This window comes from Mytilus californianus, unplaced genomic scaffold (genome assembly GCF_021869535.1).
Source record: "Mytilus californianus isolate M0D057914Y unplaced genomic scaffold, xbMytCali1.0.p SCAF_3, whole genome shotgun sequence".
NCBI lineage: Eukaryota > Metazoa > Mollusca > Bivalvia > Mytilida > Mytilidae > Mytilus > Mytilus californianus.
In genome coordinates this window covers 105,946,596-105,967,397 of record NW_026262679.1, presented here as the reverse complement: position 1 = coordinate 105,967,397, position 20,802 = coordinate 105,946,596, and the positions used below count along the sequence as shown (strand labels likewise).

At 33.7% G+C, this 20,802-nt stretch overlaps 1 protein-coding gene across 2 annotated transcripts in view; it reads right to left on the bottom strand.

The window, feature by feature from the left end:
• The window catches only part of LOC127735679 (FHF complex subunit HOOK interacting protein 2A-like), a 36,181-nt gene extending 18,941 nt beyond the window's left edge, over positions 1-17,240 (bottom strand). For both annotated transcript variants that reach the window (XM_052245936.1, XM_052245937.1), the window contains exons 1-4: positions 17,088-17,240; positions 2,024-2,102; positions 927-1,096; positions 189-293 (exon numbers count right to left, since the gene is read on the bottom strand). In XM_052245936.1, coding sequence (XP_052101896.1) covers positions 189-293; positions 927-1,096; positions 2,024-2,102; positions 17,088-17,144 — 411 coding nt within the window. In that variant the 5' untranslated portion in view covers positions 17,145-17,240. The remainder of the gene's footprint in view (positions 1-188; positions 294-926; positions 1,097-2,023; positions 2,103-17,087) is intronic.
• Between the last annotated feature and the right edge of the window lie 3,562 nt (positions 17,241-20,802).

Genomic DNA, 20,802 nt, shown 5'->3' with positions numbered 1-20,802 from the left:
TGCTACTTTAATAAAGAGGAAATCATAGATCAGATTACCTTGGGAGTTTTAATCGTTTTCCTTGTGTGATGTTTGTGGACTTCTGTTTTTGTCTTTTTTCTTTTGTTCACTTTGGTGTTGTGTCTCTTTTTATTATAGAATTTTAACTTCCCCATCCTTTTTTTAGTATCATAATCATTATTACTTACATGAACAGCTCTGTGAACACTAATGTTTGGTAGCAATGGTTGCTTCAGTCTGGATAATAATTTAGTGAAGAAAGACAGTACAAGCTGTTTCATTCCTGGAGGATGCTACAAAAAATTCAAATGCTACATTGGTATAAACTCTTCAAAGTTCAATTACTTTAATAAGCAACACACACATATGTGTGATTTCATATAAAACCCAAAACCTAATTTGTTGTTTTTCAATTTTTTAAACCCTACACTGGTAGTGATTCATTTGGGCGCCTACAACACCTGTATGTTGTACAGTTCGATGTCCTAGGTAGCCCAAATAGAGGGCATAGATCCCCTCTGTCCTATGCATTTTTTGTTTGGGAGGGAACTAAATAATTTTCAATGCAAAAAAATCTATTCAACTTTTGTAAAAGCTTTTTACAACAAAAAATTACATTAATTTCAATGTTCAATTGTTTTGATTCTTTATCTATAAACATGACCAAGTTGTAACTTTTTCAAACAAGAAAAGGGTCAACCTGACATCCATCTTAAACTTTACTCATGAAAATAATAACTAGAACATGCAGTCAATGCATTAATGTTAAACAAATTAAGCTCAAATAAAAAAGTGTCAACTTCTACATTACAGTCAACTTAAATATGTAATCCATCACACAAAAAAAAAAAGAATATGCATATATATTACATGCAGCTTCCTAAGATTAGATAATTATTCAAGAATTGTTTAACACCATAACTTACATCAGTTCTTCCAAGAGAATATAATGTTTCTAACAACTTATGCTGTAAAAGGTACTCCATACAAGGTCCTGTGCCCCCTCTTTCTACACTAGACTCTTCCTCTTGTAATAAAACAATCATCTGGTCCAAGTGAGAAGAAAGACTAGTCTGTTCTACATTTATTCTGTCACCTTAGAAACAAATAGTTCAAATTGAGTGGTAAATATTTTATGAATATTAAAAACACAAGAGAAAAATTGTATTTTAAAAACATATATTGCTAATTAATATATATGAACACAATATTTTATGTTCATCAACAAAAAGTTGTGTACATTGCTAAAGGGAAAGTATACATATTATTTAAAATGTTCATGGGGTACAAGTTCTCATGAATAAAATTATAATGTTAAAATCCTCAAAAATTGAAAATATAACACTGATTTATGATAAGTATTTTTAGTATTAGCATGATTAGATTGCAAAACCTACAAGCACACACATTTTTCACAATAAAATAAGTATGAGCTCATAAATAAAAGTAGCTTTTTGTTAATTGAATATTACTGGAACAATGCTGCAAGTTTACATATGTTCTTTTATCAGTTAAATACAAAACAATTGAAGAACTTTTTTTTAAATATTTTGCTGTGAATACTCTTTTGGTCATAAAAAAGTCTTCTGTCCAAATTTCGTTAAATTCCATTTAGATTTGACAAAATTTTGATGTCTAAAAAAAATATAACCACAGACTGATCCTAAATGTTGAAGCCGATGATAAAAATGAAGCAACATGGTTCCATAAGGTTCTAGGGAGAACCACTGTGCAGGTTTTTTTCTATTGAGTATTTACTTTCATGACTTTAACAACAAGCCTAGATAGACAAAGGGAAAGCTTTGTGCACATCTACATGTAAAACTTGTCAAATTAAACCACAACATATTGTTTACTTGTACAAAGTCAGGCTATCTGAACCCTTTAAAGTTTGTTGTCATTTGTAATTTTTTCAGGATCCAGATTTTGGTTGTTGATGTGGTCTGGTGTACTGTATTTTGGTGATTTCTTGTTTCCTCAAATATAAAACCTTTTGCACATTTACTCCTTTTTATAAAATCACCTTTGCTATCCATAAAGAATTCTGTTACAGATTTCCAATGATACATAAATTCTTCCTGCAAAGTCAGTTGAGGCGTTAACTGAAATAGATAATATACAGATTACGAGAACACATTTGGACAAAGACACTTAATTATACTTCAAGGTTTTCGATGATCATGATGATTAAATAATCCTAAATAGAGCAAGTTTAAGAAAGCCCTAATCCTGTCCTTGATTTAAAATCTAAATAGTCATATTTGAAACTATCCATACATGAATATGCATACTCTATAGCTTCATGCAAATATTTTTCTTTAATTGTTATACCTTTGGCTAATAAACTGCATTATTCTCAATTCTAAATGGTAAGTAGATTTAGCAATGTTTAGTATTATGATTGTAAATTTTTCAAATCAGCACGTTTACTTTAATTATAAAAGTTATCAATTATTTTACAACTAAATGTCACTAAATATTGCTTAAAATTCATGGGCGTATTATATATTAGCTAGAAATTGTACTTAAATACTTTTGATTCCCGTCATCTTAAACCAGGGTCTGCAAAGTTTTAAATGAGCGGGTACATGTGCTTTTTAATTAATGGTAAACACATTAGTATTCTGAAATTGTGAAAACAATTTCAAACAACAAAGAAATATTGTTAATAAATAGTAATTTTCCTTAATATATTATGTTACATATAATTAATTGTTTAATACTCTTAAAGGGACTACAATTTAGACAAAAATATAAAATATGATTCGTTTTGATACAAGTATTAATAAAAGTGGAATTTTGAAATAATATTTCTTTACAGTCAGTTTGGCCCAAATTTGTCAAGATAAGCTCAAAAACATTGCTTATGTACATGTTTGTATTACTCACTTGCACGTCAATAATTTAACCTCTTTGAAGCCGTATTTATATGACCTTGTTATCTTTGAAAATCATGTTGCGCATTAAAACCCCCATGGGAATTTTCAAAAGTTGGCAGGTACATGTATGCAATTGAATAAGTATTTTAGAAAGATTGTTAAGTATAAACTTATTTAACTTATGCTTTTGGGGAAACTTTTCCCATTTGTCTACATCCATATATTTCTTAGACCAATACTTTTTCAGACTTGTACACTTTACATGTATATTAATAAGAGTCTCAAATAAATGAACTGAAATGTCATACATATCTTCCAAGTATTGCATTTTTTATATATCACTGAACGCTATTAAAAATTCAGGTCAGTATTTCATATAACCAGGTAAAACCAATTTAAACCTGGGTTTCCCAGCATTTCCCACTGGCTGGACAATTTCATTAAAACCTAGGTTTTTTGCCAACCCTGATCTTAACCAATGTGTATTTAATTGTTTGTTTTAATAATGTCAGTTAAAATATTCTGATAACAATTCAAATCATGGCAGGATGTTGTCAAACTCCCTAACCATGCTAACCTGATGATAAAATTTTAAGGTAAAGTGATGGATAAATATTATTTCTCCAGTAGAAGTTATTTACTGAATGGGCAAATCAGAAAAGCGCTCCAGACACAGAATCACAAAAAGGATAAGCATATATGTATGTAATTACGTGGTTGATTTGATAGACAACAACTTTAGAAAAGAGTGCACACACTGAAATGTCTCGCCTGTCTTACTTATCATTGAATTTATGTTGAAAGTCTGTAACATGAAGGTTTTATTACAAGTATCACATAAACTTAACATTATTAATGTTCTATGATAATGAGGTCATGGTCAGATGAACCAGGCCAGACAGACATGTACACCTTACAATCATTCCATACACCAAATATAATTGACCTGTTGCTTATACATGTAGTATCTATCTGATAAACTGACAAAATTACGAAAACTTATCATTGACCAATGAACCATGAAAATGAGGTCAAGGACAGATAATACCTGTCAGACAGACATGTACACCTTATAATTGTCCCATACACCAAACATAGTTGACCTATTGCTATTAGTAAAAATGTATTTGGAAAACCAACCAAAACACAAAAACCTAAAATTGACCAACTAACCAGGAAAATGAGGTCAAGGTCAGATGAAACCTGCCAGACTGACATATACCCCTTATGGTCCTACTAAAAAGCGCCCGGGAAAAGAAAAAGCGCCTGGGGAAGAAAAAAGAGCGCCTGGGGAAGAAAAAAGAGCGCCTGGGGAAGAAAAAAAAGCGCCTGGGAGAATAAAATAATAATATTCTATAACAATAAATGTTTTCCTGAATAAAAAAAAAAAAATCATTGCTTGTTTTGTCCTTAATACAGTGGTCTCGTTAGCAATAGAAGGGCGCAGCGCCCTGGGTGCCCTCAGCCGCGCCCTGGGTGCCTCCCTCCGCGCCCTTCTGCCCTGACGCCTTTTCCCCAAAAAAACCCTTGTGCCGTTTTGGTAAAATTGCCTTTTGTTTCATCGATTTCTTATCACAAAGTTAAATTACATATATGACACCAGGTGATTGCCCCCAGGTTAATCATGTCATTACAATCATTTACAGTGGATAAGACTTCAAAGGTGTTAATAACTAGGTAATTTAATTAAGACAATGTACCTTTTTGTCATAAATTTGATGAATGTGTCAGCGGGTGTTTTTAGCTTGGGTCGGCATTTTCGATCTCCAAGAAGAGTGTATAAATGAAGACTTTCAAGACTTTAGAATAGAATTTAAGTCATCAAAATACAACTATGCCTTCACAGAAACCCCGTCCATCCCAACTTGTGAGCGACAAGCAAACAGTAAACCAGGGGAATATACATGTTGAAAATTAATTTTGGAGTTACTTCCCCTGTTTTAGCTTATTACAAATTTGTGCTCCTAAAATATTATCTAGTAATAAAAATAGGAATAAATAACCAATTGAATACAAAATTATATAAGAATGTTACGTTAAGGATATTAACTGTCTTTGAACATACCAAAAAAAATATATTGCAATTTATTTTTGATAATCATACTTTTAGCAATCCATGTTCTATACATTGTCAATTAAGAAATTTGTAATTACAATTGATATAATGATGTTAAGCTGCAATCTTACATCAATGGGTAGTTTGAAGTCAAACTATCATAACATCAACTTGATGAAGCTTTCCTAAATCATTCCTTAACACAAACATTGAAAAAAAGTTTAGAGGGCCAAACTCTAGCTGAAAATTTTGAAATAAGACAACTCTGTCACATGTATGCTAAACTATGAGATGTTTAGTTTATGTTGTTTTTTTTTTGGAAAAGGGGAGGGGGGGGGGGGGGGGGAGAATAGTAAGTTAATTTGCCTCTATTGGTTTATAGTGATGTGATGTATGAATGTGTATTGACATGTTTTATGAACATGTCGTATGAATTACATTTTCTAATGCAAATTCTATAGAATAAATAATCAAAACAACAACTTATGCATCTTTATTAACAACAAATACAGTAAAAAAAAAGAATGTGAACTCGTGATACACACAGAAACGTAGACAAAAGAAATGAACAGTGCCTTTTCCTTTCATAAAAAAGTGCCCTGCCCTCCACTGGCACTCTGCCCCTTTTGATTTCTAGCTGGAGCACTGTTAATATAAATGGGGATATGTACGATGCTACATCTAAAGTGTGTAGATAGTGTTGTTGCACTTTTACATTTTAGATTTCAAAATTGTATATAAGTAAGTAAGTAAATTTAAACAAGAGTATAAAGAAGAATCATGAACAATATTGTCCTCGATCAAAACGTATATGTCGTTATTTAAAAAAAAACCATAACTTAATAAGAAAGGTTTCAAACACTCCAGTGCCAATCATGCTTGGGCCATGCTACCTCCACTGGGACGGTAGCTTCCACACTTACCACCGATTTTTTAGCCACCTCCAGTGCTTTTTGGACGATATTCCTGGAATACAGATTAGTGGCAAAAGCCTTTTTTTTTGGCTCGGACGAGGAAAAGGCTTTGATGAAAGCAATACACAAGTGCTTTCCAGATTCCCAGCAAATTCTTTGCACACGTCACATTGAGGAAAATTTTAAGAGACATTTGCGGGAAGTCATTGGAGAAAAAGACCCAAATAACAACACTGTGCTCAACAATATTTTTAGGGTAGATGGTCTCCTCTCTTCTCAAGATGATGTTGAGTTTGACCTAAAGGTAATGGAGTTGGAAGCGAAGTATGAGCACAGTGTTCCCGCGTTTCAACGTTATTTTTGCAGTAATACATCATCTCTAAAGAGCTATGTCTGGGAACCAACACAAAAAGATTTTGCCCCAATTAACTGGAAGAACAATTCATTCGAATCCATGAATATTATTTTAAAACTATCAACGAATTTTATCTTTCTTAAATAATGTGTAACTCTTTTAATTTTATAAAATTAATATTTATCTGTGAAATTTAAGTTGTTTTTGAATTTTTCATTTTGATATTGTTTTTGAAAAACATGTCTTTTGATGTCTAACATTTTATAAATCTTCAGCATAAACTGTGATCCATTATTGTCTGTCTTTCGAAATAGTATTCATATATAATTGTTAAAATTGAAACATTCATACTTGTTTTTGTGCTTTATTACAAATGCCTATTATCTGAATTTGCAAAATACTTGTCTAAAATTAAAAAAAATAAAATGCTCCCCAATGGGCGCAGCTTGATACGACCGCAGAGGTCGAACCCTGAACAGTTGGGGCAAGTATGGACACAACATTCAAGCTTGATACAGCACTGAATTTGGATTGTGGTTAAATATTTGACACAGCATAGGTTTCTGACACAGAATGAATGTGGTCTAAGAACTTAAAATTTTTTAATTTACCTATTCAAACCATATCATTATTATTTGCTTTTATATATAAATCAGAAATGACCAATTTAAAATGGAAAATTTTAAAGAAAAAAAAAAGGAAAAAAAGGAAAAAAAAAATCCCTCCCCCAAATTTTTTGAACCCCCTTATGATTCATCAACCCCAAACTCAATCCCAGCCTTCCATTTGTGGTATGGTACCTTGCAGTACAATTTCAGAGAGATCTAACACTTGAACACAAGTTATTGTCTGGAAACTAGAAAAATGCTTGTTTTTTGCCCCTTTTTGGCCCCAAATTCCTAAACGTTAAGGGCAATTACCCCCAAACTCAAACCCAGCTTTCCCTTTGTGATATGGAACCTTGTAGTACAATTTCATAAAGATCCATACACTTACACACAAGTTATTGTCCTGAAACTAGAAAAATGCTTGTTTTTTGTCCCTTTTTGGCCCCTAATTCCTAAAATTTTGAGGCAATTACCCCCAAAATCAATCCCAGCCTTCCATTTGTGGTATGGTACCTTGCAGTACAATTTCAGAGAGATCCATACAATTGAACACAAGTTATTGTCTGGAAACTAGAAAAATGCTTATTTTTGGCCCCTTATACCTAAACGTTTTTGGCAACTACCCCAAAACTCAATTCAAGCTCTCCCTTTGTGATATATATGGAACCCTGTAGTACAATTTCATAAAGATCCATACACTTACACACAAGTTATTGTCATGAAACTAGAAAAATGCTTGTTTTTTGCCCCTTTTTTGGCCCCTAATTCCTAAAATTTTGAGATAATTACCCCCAAAATCAATCCCAGCATTCCCTTTGTGATATGGAACCTTGTGGTACAATGTCAGAGAGATCCATACACTAACACACAAGTTATGTCTGGAAGTTACAAAAATACTTATTTTTGGCCCCTAATTCCTTAACTGTTGGTACCATAACCCCCAAAATCAATCCTAACCTTCCTTTTGTGGTATTGAACCTTATGGTAAAATTTCATAGAGATCCATTCACTTAAACTCAAGTTAGAGTGCGAAAACCAATGTGTCTTCGGACGACGACGATGACGATGCCAACGTCATACCAATATACGACCACAAAATTTGTTTGCGGTCGTATAAAAATCAATGTGCATAACTTATTTCATCGACACAAAGTTGTCTCATGGCAATATAATATCTATATATTTTCCCCATGAGTCTTTTCTTTTCCCCAGGCGCTTTTTTTCTTCCCTGGGCGCTTTCTTTTCCCTGGGCGCTTTTTTTCTTCCCCGAGCGCTTTTTCTTTTCCCCGGGCGCTTTTTAGTAGGACCCACCCCTTACAATCATTCCATACACCACATATTCATGTAGTTGACTTACTGCTTATAGTATCTGAGAAATGACCTAATCATGTAACTTTAAGAATGATCACTGATCCATGAAATGAGGTCGAGGTCAGGTGAACCCTGTCTGACAGACATGTAGGCGTTGCAAGGAACCCATATACCAGGGACAGTCTATACTAACGGGACTGGTCACTTATAACAATGTCTATACAATTTTGCAGACAGAACTGTGCCGTTGCTGATGTCACTTGACTTCATAGCAAATCATTTTACATTTACGAAGTGTTCTTGTTAACTAAATGTTCAAGTTTAATGAACATGATGAAGTAACATTTTTATGAAATTTTATACATTTTGTCATTGCAAAATGCTGTTTTTGAAAAGATTTCACGGATAGTTTTTTAAATTTAGATCTTTGAACCTTGAGGTATTTGGTTAGTAAATGGCCCAAGACCACAATTAATGATCCTGCTTTTCGTTGTCCAAGAATATAGTTCCTTTTAATTAGAGTGTATTTTTTCTTAATTTTTTTTCTTTCCCTTCCTCACTCATTTCTTAGTTTTTTTTTGGGTGGAAATAAAAGTAGAGAGGGGAAATAAACTTTTGGATAATGTATTTTAACTGATTTTGATATGGAAGGAGTGATTAGGCCAGGTGCAAACAGGTGATATTTACAGTTTTCGGAACATCTCTTGACTTGTCCATAGGGGTATGGATGTGTATTGGCTAAATTTGTAAGAGTGATTGGTTCAATCTTTCTGAATTTTGGATATATTTTTGGACTAGTACTAAACATTACACACACAAAAGATTTGACAAAAATGCATGGTGCAATTTTTTTAATGAAACAAAACGTTATAAAGAACTAATAGGGGAATTTAATTGTGGTCTGTGGCCTAAGAGGTGAATTCAGGAAATATTGAATTTGTACTTTGACACCTTCCCTGAATGATCTATTGGTATTAATTTGTCAAACTACTTGAGAATAAATGATTTCCACTTTTATTTGATAGAAATTTTGTAAAAAAGTGACATATCGGCCTACATGCCCAAAATTGAACTTTTTCAGTTGTTTCAATATTTTTACAAAAGTAGCATGCTTATTTTCTCTCTGACAGATTTTTCTGGTTTTCTATTTGTGTTTGTGGTATCTAATGTAGATGTTTAACTCATTTTTGAACACTGAACACAAAAAAAAGTAGATAAAATCAGAATAAGAGTGCAAAATGTGCTGCTTTAATGGTCTTAGTCTAACGGTCAGTATGAAGCAAGTAAATAAACAAGAGGCTCTCAAGAGCCTGTGTCGCTCACCTGACTCTACTTTGGTTTTAGAAATCATGTAAAGATAGATAAAAATCATAACAGATACCCAAATAATAATGATTGAGGCCAAATTTGGATTAATATTGGTCCCGTTATTTAATAAAATATCCTGGTGGCCATCTTGAACAGTAAATCAGCAACAAAGTAGCAACACATGGTCAGCACCTCATAAGGAACATTCATGCCATGTTTGGTTTCATTCCATTCAGTGGTACTCTAAAAGAAGACATTTGTATGTATTTCCCATAGGGTCCTATGTTCAACTAAGCCCCCCCCCCTCTAGCGGCCATCTTGGATGATGGATCAGCTGCAAAGTAACAACACTTGGTCAGCACCTCATAAGGAACATTCATGCCATGTTTGGTTCCATTCCATTCAGTGGTTTTCTAAAAGAAGACATTTGTATGTATTTCCCATAGGGTCCTAGGTTAAACTAAGTCCCCTGCTGTCAGCCATCTTGGATGATGGACATACTGCAAAGTAACAACACTTGGTCAGCACCTCATAAGGAACATTCATGCCATGTTTAGTTTCATTCCATTCAGTGGTTCTCTAAAAGAAGACATTTGTATGTATTTCACATAGGGTCCTATGTTAAACTAAGTCCCCCGCTGGCGGCCATCTTGGATGATGGATCGGCTACAAAGAAACAACACTTGGTCAACACCTCATAAGGAACATTCATGCCATGTTTGGTTCCATTCCATTCAGTGGTTCTCTAAAAGAAGACATTTTTATGTATTTCCCATAGGGTCCTATGTTAAACTTAAGTCACCCACTGGCGGCCATCTTGGATGATGGATCGGCTGCAAAGTAACAACACTTGGTCAGCACCTTATAAGGAACATTCATGCCATGTTTTGTTTCATTCCATTCAGTGGTTTTCTAATAGAAGACATTTGTATGTATTTCCCATAGGGTCCTATGTTAAACTAAGTCCCCTGCTGTCAGCCATCTTGGATGATGGACCGACTGCAAAGTAACAACATTTGGTCAGCACCTCATAAGGAACATTCATGCCATGTTTGGTTTCATTCCATTCAGTGGTTCTCTAAAAGAAGACATTTGTACAATGTATGTATTTCCCATAGGGTCCTATGTTAAACTAAGTCCCCCGCTGGGGGCCATCTTGGATGATGGACCGACTGCAAAGTAACAACATTTGGTCAGCATCTCATAAGGAACATTCATGCCATGTTTGGTTCCATTCCATTTATTGGTTCTCTAAAAGAAGACATTTTTATGTATTTCCCATAGGGTCCTATGTTAAACTAAGTCCCCCACTAGCGGCTATCTTGGATGATGGATCGGCTACAAAGTAACAACACTTGGTCAGCACCTCATAAGGAACATTCATGCCATGTTTGGTTTCATTCCATTCAGTGGTTCTCTAAAAGAAGACATTTGTATGTATTTCCCATAGGGTCCTATGTTAAACTAAGTTCCCCGCTGGCGGCCATCTTGGATGATGGATCGGCTACAAAGTAACAACACATGGTCAGCACCTCATAAGGAACATTCATGCCATGTTTGGTTTCATTCCATTCAGTGGTTCTCTAAAAGAAGTCATTTGTATGCATTTCCCATAGGGTCCTATGTTAAACTAAGTTCCCCGCTGGCGGCCATCTTGGATGATGGATCGGCTACAAAGTAACAACACTTGGTCAGCACCTCATAAGAAACATTCATGCCATGTTTGGTTTCATTCCATTCAGTGGTTCTCTAGAAGAAGTTCAAAATGTAAAAAGTTTACGCCGACGACGGACGACGATGGACGACGCCGGACGACGGACGCCAAGTGATGAGAAAAGCTCACTTGGCCCTTCGGGCCAGGTGAGCTAAAAAATGAGGTTCTATGCACATACAAGTTGAATTCCTTTTAGTAGATTTCACTGAATCTGTATCAAAAGCACTTATTACTGGTTGTTTGGCCTTGTCTGTTTCACAGACTACCTTTATTTTCTTTTGTCTGATAGCTAGTGGTTAAAATATTGGCCTTTAGAAGCTGAAATTTCATGCTGGTTTTGAAAAGTACAGTAAATAACTTTGCATCAGACAATACGGTCTACACTTATAGTTGGAAGTGACAGTCTTGTTACATCCAGGTTCCATGTTTTATCATATCTAAGCAAAGATTTGAGCAAAAAGAAGCATATCTCCATCTCCCATATTATTAGATGCTTTTTAATATGCAAATGTGGGGAACGGCCTAAATTGACAACCTGTTTTTTTAAGCTTGACATTACAGAAGACCATTTTATCCACATGTGTTATGATATTTGAAACTTATATTTCCATTAAAAGTACATTTATAACATGTAAAAGGTTTTCTTATAACTTAACAACTTCAGAAAATTGTGGTAAGTGAAAAATATTACATTTCATATACATGTAAGGCCTCACTTCATTTGAAAACCTCTATTTTTTTGGCACATGCTCATATAAAATCAACTTCTGGCCCTTTTTTATAAGTCTGATACATGAAGTATGCTATCTGTTGCTTTTAATTGGTGATAACTTATACATAGTGACATTAAAAAGTGCAAGTTTTGGTATTTTTTGGTTTTTAGAAAGCCCAAATTTGATAGTTGAAATTGTTCTAATTCAACACCACAATTCAGCTCCCAAAGTTCTGATATAAAAAATGCCACATTTTTTATAATTGGTATCATATGTCTTTGAAACTTTGTAAACTGTTTCAAAATACACTAAGCTTAAATCATGCCAAGTTTTATTAGAATTGGTCAAGTTTTAGACCCCTAATTGGCCCAAGACCACAATTAATGATCCCGCTTTTCGTTGTCCACGAATATAGTTCCTTTTAATTAGAGTGTATTTTTTCTTAATTTTTTTTCTTTCCCTTCCTCACTCTGAGTCACTCATTTCTTAGTTTTTTTTGGGTGGAAATAAAAGTAGAGAGGTGAAATAAACTTTTGGATGTTGTACATGTATTTTAACTGATTTTGATATGGAAAGAGTGATTAGGCCAGGTGCAAAAAGGTGATATTTACAGTTTTCGGAACATCTCTTGACTTGTCCATAGGCAGTCAGGGGACTTACTTAAATAAGTGATTTTCTAAATCACTGATTCAAGTAACATTATGTCCACAAAGGTTGGAAGTAAGAGTTGTCTTTCTTTAATAATCACCTATTTAAGTAGTACAAATTAATCACTAGACTAAGTGATTTAATTTTATTGTAGCTTTAAATATAGAGTACTAATGATCCAGGGAGTAATTATGTTACTAAAATTATCAGAACCAACATCTGTGTTGATAGGATGACCGGGTCATGTCAGGTGATGACCTTGTACTAAATCTAGGATAATGACATAATAAAATGCTTCGCTGGGGCGCAGCTTGATACGACCGCAGAGGTCGAACCCTGAACAGTTGGGGCAAGTATGGACACAACATTCAAGCTTGATACAGCTCTGAATTTGGATTGTTATTAAATATTTGACACAGCATAGGTTTCTGACACAGAAAGAATGTGGTCTAAGAACTTGAATTTTTTTAATTTACCTATTATGGTCCAATGTCCAAAATCAAAATACATGGTTAGATTCAGCATATCAAAGAACCCCATATATTCAATTTTTGTTAAAATCAAACAAAGTTTAATTTTGAACCCCAACTTGGACAAACTTGAAAACTGGGCCCATAATCAAAAATCTAAACACATGTTTAGATTCAGCATATCAAAGAACCCCAAGAATTCAATTTTTGCTAAAATCAAACTAAGTTTAATTTTGGACCCTTTGGACCTTAATGTAGACCAATTTAGAAAACGGGACTTAAAATTAAAAATCTAAATACACGGTTAGATTTCGAATATCAAAGAACCCCAATAATTCAATTTTTGATGAAATCAAACAAAGTTTAATTTTGGACCCTTTTGACCTCAATATGAAGCAATTTGATAGCGGGGCCCACAAATAAAAAATCTAAATTCATGGTTAGATTCAGCATATCAAAGAACCCCATATATTCAATTTTTGTTGAAATCAAAAAAAGTTTAATTTTGGACCCCAACTTGGACCAACTTGAAAACTGGGCCCATAATCAAAAATCTAAACACATGTTTAGATTCAGCATATCAAAGAACCCCAAGAATTCAATTTTTGTTAAAATCAAACTAAGTTTAATTTTGGACCCTTTGGACCTCAATGAAGACCAATTTAAAAAACGGGACCCAAATTAAAAATACGGTTAGATTTGGCATATCAAAGAACCCCAATAATTCAATTTTCGATGAAATCAAACAAAGTTTAATTTTGGACCCTTTTGACCTCAATATGAACCAATTTGATAGCGGGGCCTACAAATAAAAAATCAAAATACATGGTTAGATTCAGCATATCAAAGAACCTCATATATTCAATTTTTGTTGAAATCAAACAAAGTTTAATTTTGGACCCCAATTTGGACCAACTTGAAAACTGGGCCCATAATCAAAAATCTAAATACATGTTTAGATTCAGCATATCAAAGAACCCCATATATTCAATTTTTGTTGAAATCAAACAAAGTTTAAATACTGGACCCTATCTTGGACCAACTTGAAAACTGGGCCCATAATCAAAAATCTAAACACATGTTTAGATTCAGCAAATCAAAGAACCCCAAGAATTCAATTTTTGTCAAAATCAAACTAAGTTTAATTTTGGACCCTTTGGACCTCAATGTAGACCAATTTAAAAAACAGGACCCAAAATTAAAAACCTAAATACACGGTTAGATTTGGAACATCAAAGAACCCCAATAATTCAATTTTAGATGAAATCAAACAAAGTTTAATTTTGGACCCTTTTGACCTCAATATGAACCAATTAGATAACGGGGTCCACAAATAAAAAATCTAAATACATGGTTAGATTCAGCATATCAAAGAACCCCATATATTCAATTTTTGTTGAAATCAAACAAAGTTTAATTTTGGACCCCAATTTGGACCAACTTGAAAACTGGGCCAAAAATCAAAAATCTAAATACATGTTTAGATTCAGCATATCAAAGAACCTCATATATTCAATTTTTGCTAAAATCAAACAAAGTTTAATTTTGGACCCTTTGGACATTAATGTAGACCAATTTGAAAACTGGACCCAAAATTAAAAATCTAAATACACTGTTAGATTCGGCATAACAAATAAATAAATGTGATCAAAGATTTTACAAATCTAATGCGCCATACTGTGCAATTAAAGATTACTTCTTGAAATTTTTCAATATTTGAAATTTGAAAAAAAAATAATATTTGAAGAATAATTCTTTTTAATTTCTGAAATCTGAAATGAGAAAAAATTGGCCCCCCACAATTTCTTTTTATCCCCCCCCCCCCCCCCCTTTTTCCCCCAAAAAAATTCTTTCCCTCAAGATATGGTCATAATCTCAATTCAAATTTCCAATGGAGTTGGCAACCATAATTACCCATTTAAATTTACCATAGTGCTAACTTAATCTATTTTATAATAGAATTAATAAAAATATAGTGTCAAATCTTTCATATGGATTTTTTTGTAAAAAAAAAAGATGAAAACATTTGCAGATATTTTTACTGGTCTTCCTTTATAAATATGCATTTCTTTAAACATAATTTAAAAGCAGTGTAAGGGAAGTAACCAAAACGTTGTATTTGGATTACCTCCCTTACACTGTTTTAGATTATCTTTATTGTTCATTAACCATTACTTTATACATAATTTAAAAGCAGTGTAAGGGAGATAATTTCAATGATGTATTTGATTTATCTCCCTTACACTGCTTTAAATTATGTTTTGTACTAAAGTATTTGTCCATTAACCAGGACAACCTTGTTTTTCCCCCTTATTTGCCCCTAATTCCTAAACGGTTTGAGCCATAACCCCCCAAAGCAAATCCTAACCATCCCTTTGTGGTATGGAAACTTGTAGTATAATTTCAGAGAGATCCATACACCGTTCCACAGTTATTGTCTGGAAACTAGAAAATGCTCATTTTTGGCCCCTTTTTGGCCCCTAATTCCTTAACTGTTGGTACCATAACCCAAAATCAATCCCAACCTTCCTTTTGTGGTATTTAACCTTATGGTCAAATTTCAAAAAGATCCATTCACTTAAACTAAAGTTAGAGTGCGAAAACCAATATGTATTCGGACGACGACGCCGGACGACGACGACGCCAGACGACGACGACGCCAACGTCATACCAATATACGACCACAAAATTTTTTTGCGGTCGTATAAAAATCACTTGTTTATGTATCATACCTCAATTTCCTTGCAAAAAAATCACTGCTTTAAGTATCATTATTTTAATAATCCCCACTAATTTCAACACCCCCCGAACAGTGAAATTTTGATCGCGAACAGTATATTTTTATTACATAATCTATAAGATGAAACCTCGAATTTTACAGGAAAAATACTCCCACTGCTGGGAAAAATCTGTTAAGAAAGTATCAGTTCATTATGTAAAGCCATTTTTATAGCATTTTTTCAACTAAAATAGAATTTTCAGCTAAATGATTGCATCAAAGGCATAAACCTTTAGCTTGCTGCTTAAAAGAAGCAAAAAGTTCATTTTTTTTCAATTTTACTAATGAAAAGATATTATCTAAACCTATGTTTTTAAAATTTTGGTAAAACTACAAAATCACAATTTGTGACAAAACTTCGAATTTGCTACTTAAATAAGTGATTTAAAAATCACTTATTTCAATAAGTCCCCTGACTGATAGGGGTATGGATGTGTATTGGCTAAATTTGTAAGAGTGATTGGTTCAATCTTTCTGAATTTTGGATATATTTTTGGACTAGTTCTATACATTACACACACATAAGATTTGACAAAAATGCATGGTGCAATTTTTTTAATGAAACAAAATGTTATAAAGAACTAATAGGGGAATTTAATTGTGGCCTGTGGCCAAATTTCGAGTGGCTGCCATCTTGTTCGATATGTAACACCCTTTGTACGACTGCAGTGTTCTTCAAAAGGATATGTCTCAGTTTAATAATTTAACATTCTTTATGATCTTTGATTTTATACATTTGTATTAACAATTATTAAATTACAATGTACTTTGAAATACTCAAATAACTACTAGCTTCGTATATCAGAGATACGAAACTAAGTTTATTGTTGGGTGATAGCTTTACACGGGAGGCTTAGTTATTTATTAAAATCAATAGAGACGAGTCCCGTTAGTATAGACTGTCCCTGCATATACCTGTAACCGGAGAGCATGATTCTACTTGCAAAATCGCATGTCTCCACCGGGACTCGAACCCGGGACCTCTGTGTTAAAAGGCAGCGTGCTAACCGACTGAGCTAAAGAAGTACTTCCTTAGCTCAACCGCTTACGGCTGGCTAAGTATCTACTAAATTTCCAAGGGAAGCAATCCCGTCACATACCAAACATAGTTACGCCGCTGCTGCCGGATAGGTAATACCTATGTTGCAGGCGAGACAAAAACCAGTTCTAATCCAAACCCCTAAATTAAAAATTTTGGGTCTCAATGCTGATACACAATGTTCATCATCTAAACGTTGGCCATCCGCAGAACTGAATTTTTCAGCAACGTAACCTGATCAGTTTACGGTAGGGTTAATTTGGTCAATGTTTACAACGACTCATTAAACTCACAGCCTCAACTGCTTGATGCAGGATATTGGAAAACTTGCTAAACATCCTTTTCTTCATCTGTGATTCATAGAAGCGTTCATAATTGTCTAGACATCAATAAGAAGTGTTATAAATATCAACATAATGCGTAGTGAAAACAGGAAGTGAAATGATAACCGGAAATTCCGGATCAAAAGCGGGCCTCTCATGAACTTATTTGCGGAAATAAGACCAGCAAAGCAAATTCAACAATTATTGGCAGCCGCATTATGGAATAACAGCCCCATTGAGGCAAATAGGCAAGTGCCTCACCAGATTTTGACTAAGAAGAATAATAAAAGAGAAGGATATAGAAAGATTGAATCACAGGAACTGACTCCGAACTTGTTTCTATCAATTTTTCAAATCATTCAGTTTGCAAAATTTTCTAATCATAGTTTTTTTTTCTTGAAACTAGAAAAATCTGGAAATCCAGAATCTCCCACAGTGTTTGAGAACAAAGATTTGTCTGGAAATTCCAGTGTCTTCCATAGGGGATGGCAGACTATATCTGGACGAACCCGTTGATTTATTGATTGAGTTAGTGTTTGCTTTACGACGCATCAGCGCAAAACGGTTACATCGCAATGAGAGCTAATGGGAGGTCGATTATCAATGTATATTATATATAGTCGACCTTCCCATTGATAGGAACAAGTGCCTGTGGATTTAATATACAACGTGTATTCGACAATAGAGCCTCCAGATAACTTTTGTCGGACTTCCGGCTCTACCCTTTCAACATGCCGTGTTTCCTCAGTATTAAATCAGTAAGGCTGAGTAAAAGAGAAGTTTGGTGAACAAGTTTTTCCAAGAGTCATTGGTTGCAAGGTTCAAGTGCAAAAGTTAGTTGGCGTGAATTTTGATACGATATTCTAGAGCTTGGGTTTCCTATGAGTAAAATGATCCAAATGGATGGGCTGGGTATAGAAATGTGGTCGTAAAGGGAGACTTACAAATTTTTTGAACGTTTAAAAAATCATTTCAAGAATTCTTAGAGGATATTGGCAATATTTCTTTCCAAATCCAACATTCGTCATTTTTTTTAAAGGCAGTCTAAATATTTCACCTAAATTTCGTTAGAACCATTTAGCCGGTAAACCTACTTACTGGTGAACTTATACCTTGTAGGTTGACTGGGATATAGAAATAAGACTGCAAGGTAATTAAATGTTTTAAACGAATTTGCAAAGATTTAAACAGACTCGCCAACATGACTATTAATATATATTAAGAACTCGCTGAAGTAATCATCCTTTATTTACTGCAAACTGCCAAGTCAAAGGGCAATAACTGAAATTTGACACAATAAATAAATGTAAGTTTCAGTTATTGCCCTTTGACTTGGCAGTTTGCAGAAAATAAAGGTTGATTACCTCATCAAGTTCTTATGTAGTTTTGTTGGATAAGCAAAAACGTGTCCTCCAGTCTGATTAAAATTCAGATCTATAGCAACAACTATAACAAATCGCGTGCTCGTACATATATAAGCTCATATGAGGAAAACGAAATCAGAGGTCTATATTTTTAGTAGATTGACTTGTCCTCTATTTACAAAGATTTGTTGGTTTACAATTTCAGTTTTGCAAAAGCTGCAGAAGTACCATTACCAAGAACTACTATAATATAGAAAATCTTGCAAGTTTGAGGCAGCAAGAGTGTGAAAATCCCTTTCAAACGAGATTAGATTCATTACCTCGTTTAGTTAGTTAATAGTTATATAAATAGAATTGTAATCATGTGAAATACTTGCAAATTTCAACCAGTGCTGCCTCATAGCCAATTTGTTTCTTGCTTCCTACTAATTTTATTCTATTTGAAATTTATTTCAATCTGTTCTGCTCTGATTTTGGCTGAGTTTTAATTTTGCTTGCTGAAATATTAGCTATAATTGACATTTTTCTATTTACAGTGCTGCTTTTGGTGGCTTGATATATATTCTATTTGTGCTTTTGTCTTTGCTATTCATATGTGTTCTTTTGTTCATGTATTTTCCCAATTATACTGCTTTTGTGGTTTTGTTTGTATGCTGTTAATTTGCGTGTATATATGCTGATGTTTTATAAAGTCGACTATAAGATCTCATCAGACCCCAATTTGCTTTTTGTGTTATGCATAAGTATGTGCCTACTTCAAACAATATTTACTTTCTTACTAAAAACGGATACAAGTTTTCTACTGGAAAGTTTACAAAACAATCCTTAAATTACTAGCTTCAACCTGCTGAAGAGAAACTACTAACTAAGGACCTAAGCACTAATTGTTAGCTTTGATTTGCACTATAGATGAGGATCTGGATCTGGGGGTTTTCATATCTGTATTCTTTTAACTCTCTGGCCATTTTTCTCTATTCTTTGTTTTTCTCCATTATTCTAAATTCATTATATTTTAGCACCCCATTTTTTCTATTCTTTACAATTTTGATCCATTTTACTCTATTCTTCATTATATTGGTCCATTCTACTCTATTCGGTTTTTTTTTCCGTTAATTTTTGCAGAGACATATATATACATCTATATAGATAGATACGTCTAGACAAGTGACAACTCTACGACAGATCCATCCATTGGATCACTAGTGCAGGTGATACACGGCTGAAAACACATATTATAATCATAATTACTCTAAATATCAGCACAACAATGTTAAATCTTCAAATTTGCGAAAGCAAATTTTTTTTCTTCCCTCGCCGGGATTCGAACTTATGCTCTATATAGATAGATATATATCTGGTTTCTTAAATGCCTATCCTGAACCTCGTTACATTTAATCACTGATTTGCACTGCTGTCAAACTTTCAATTTTAGACGTGAAAATACCACATTCTGTATCTCAAAGTATCAAGCCGAGTCAATCCTGCTTTTCAGTGGAGTGTTTGTAACTTAACTTTAAGGTATATGAAGTGCAATATATGCACTTTTTTGTCCTCATTTGACATACACTTCTTGTTGTTTTGTTCCCTTATTATCTCCCAACTGCATCTTAAAGTGTAATTAAAATGAAATCCTGCTAAATCCACCGGAACTTGTCTTCAGGTCAGATATATAGCCCGTTATCATGGACTCTATGTGCATTTCTAAAAAAAAATATATTCCTCTACTTTTGGATACCCCCACTTTTGAATAGTACAAACAATCATAAAGGGTTTCGCGGAACCCTGTGTCTACTCCTGCGATTGTTGCTGTCAGTGTAAAGGTGTAATATTTACGGTAAAAATTTAATCCATTTATTTTTAAAAAATGGGTTTGAACCGACCTCCAAACGATCCATGATTCTGTAATGAGGAGTACCCAAATTGCATCCATGCTCAGTAAATTCACATCCGTAAAAATCGAATAACTAATGTTTTGTTTTATTTCTCCAAATATTTAGAACAATTTGACAATAGTCCATGCGTACTATTCATTTTTTAAGAAATGGGTGTCTAACATATTTTCACATTATTTTAATTGCTCATTTTTAAAAGTTGACTTTTTGTGGACGTCGCATGGCGACGTTTCCTTAGATATTACTTTTTCCAGTGAATACTTCATATGTTAATATGTTAAACTGTCAACGTTTTGTGTGTATTTAAATATGTTGAAAGACGTGCTTAATGTCAAAACATAAAAATATAAGTTGTTTAGTGTCTGAGAAAACTTGTCAGATTTCCGCTGCTATATTTTGCAAAATGGGTGCAATTCGGGTACTCAGTGC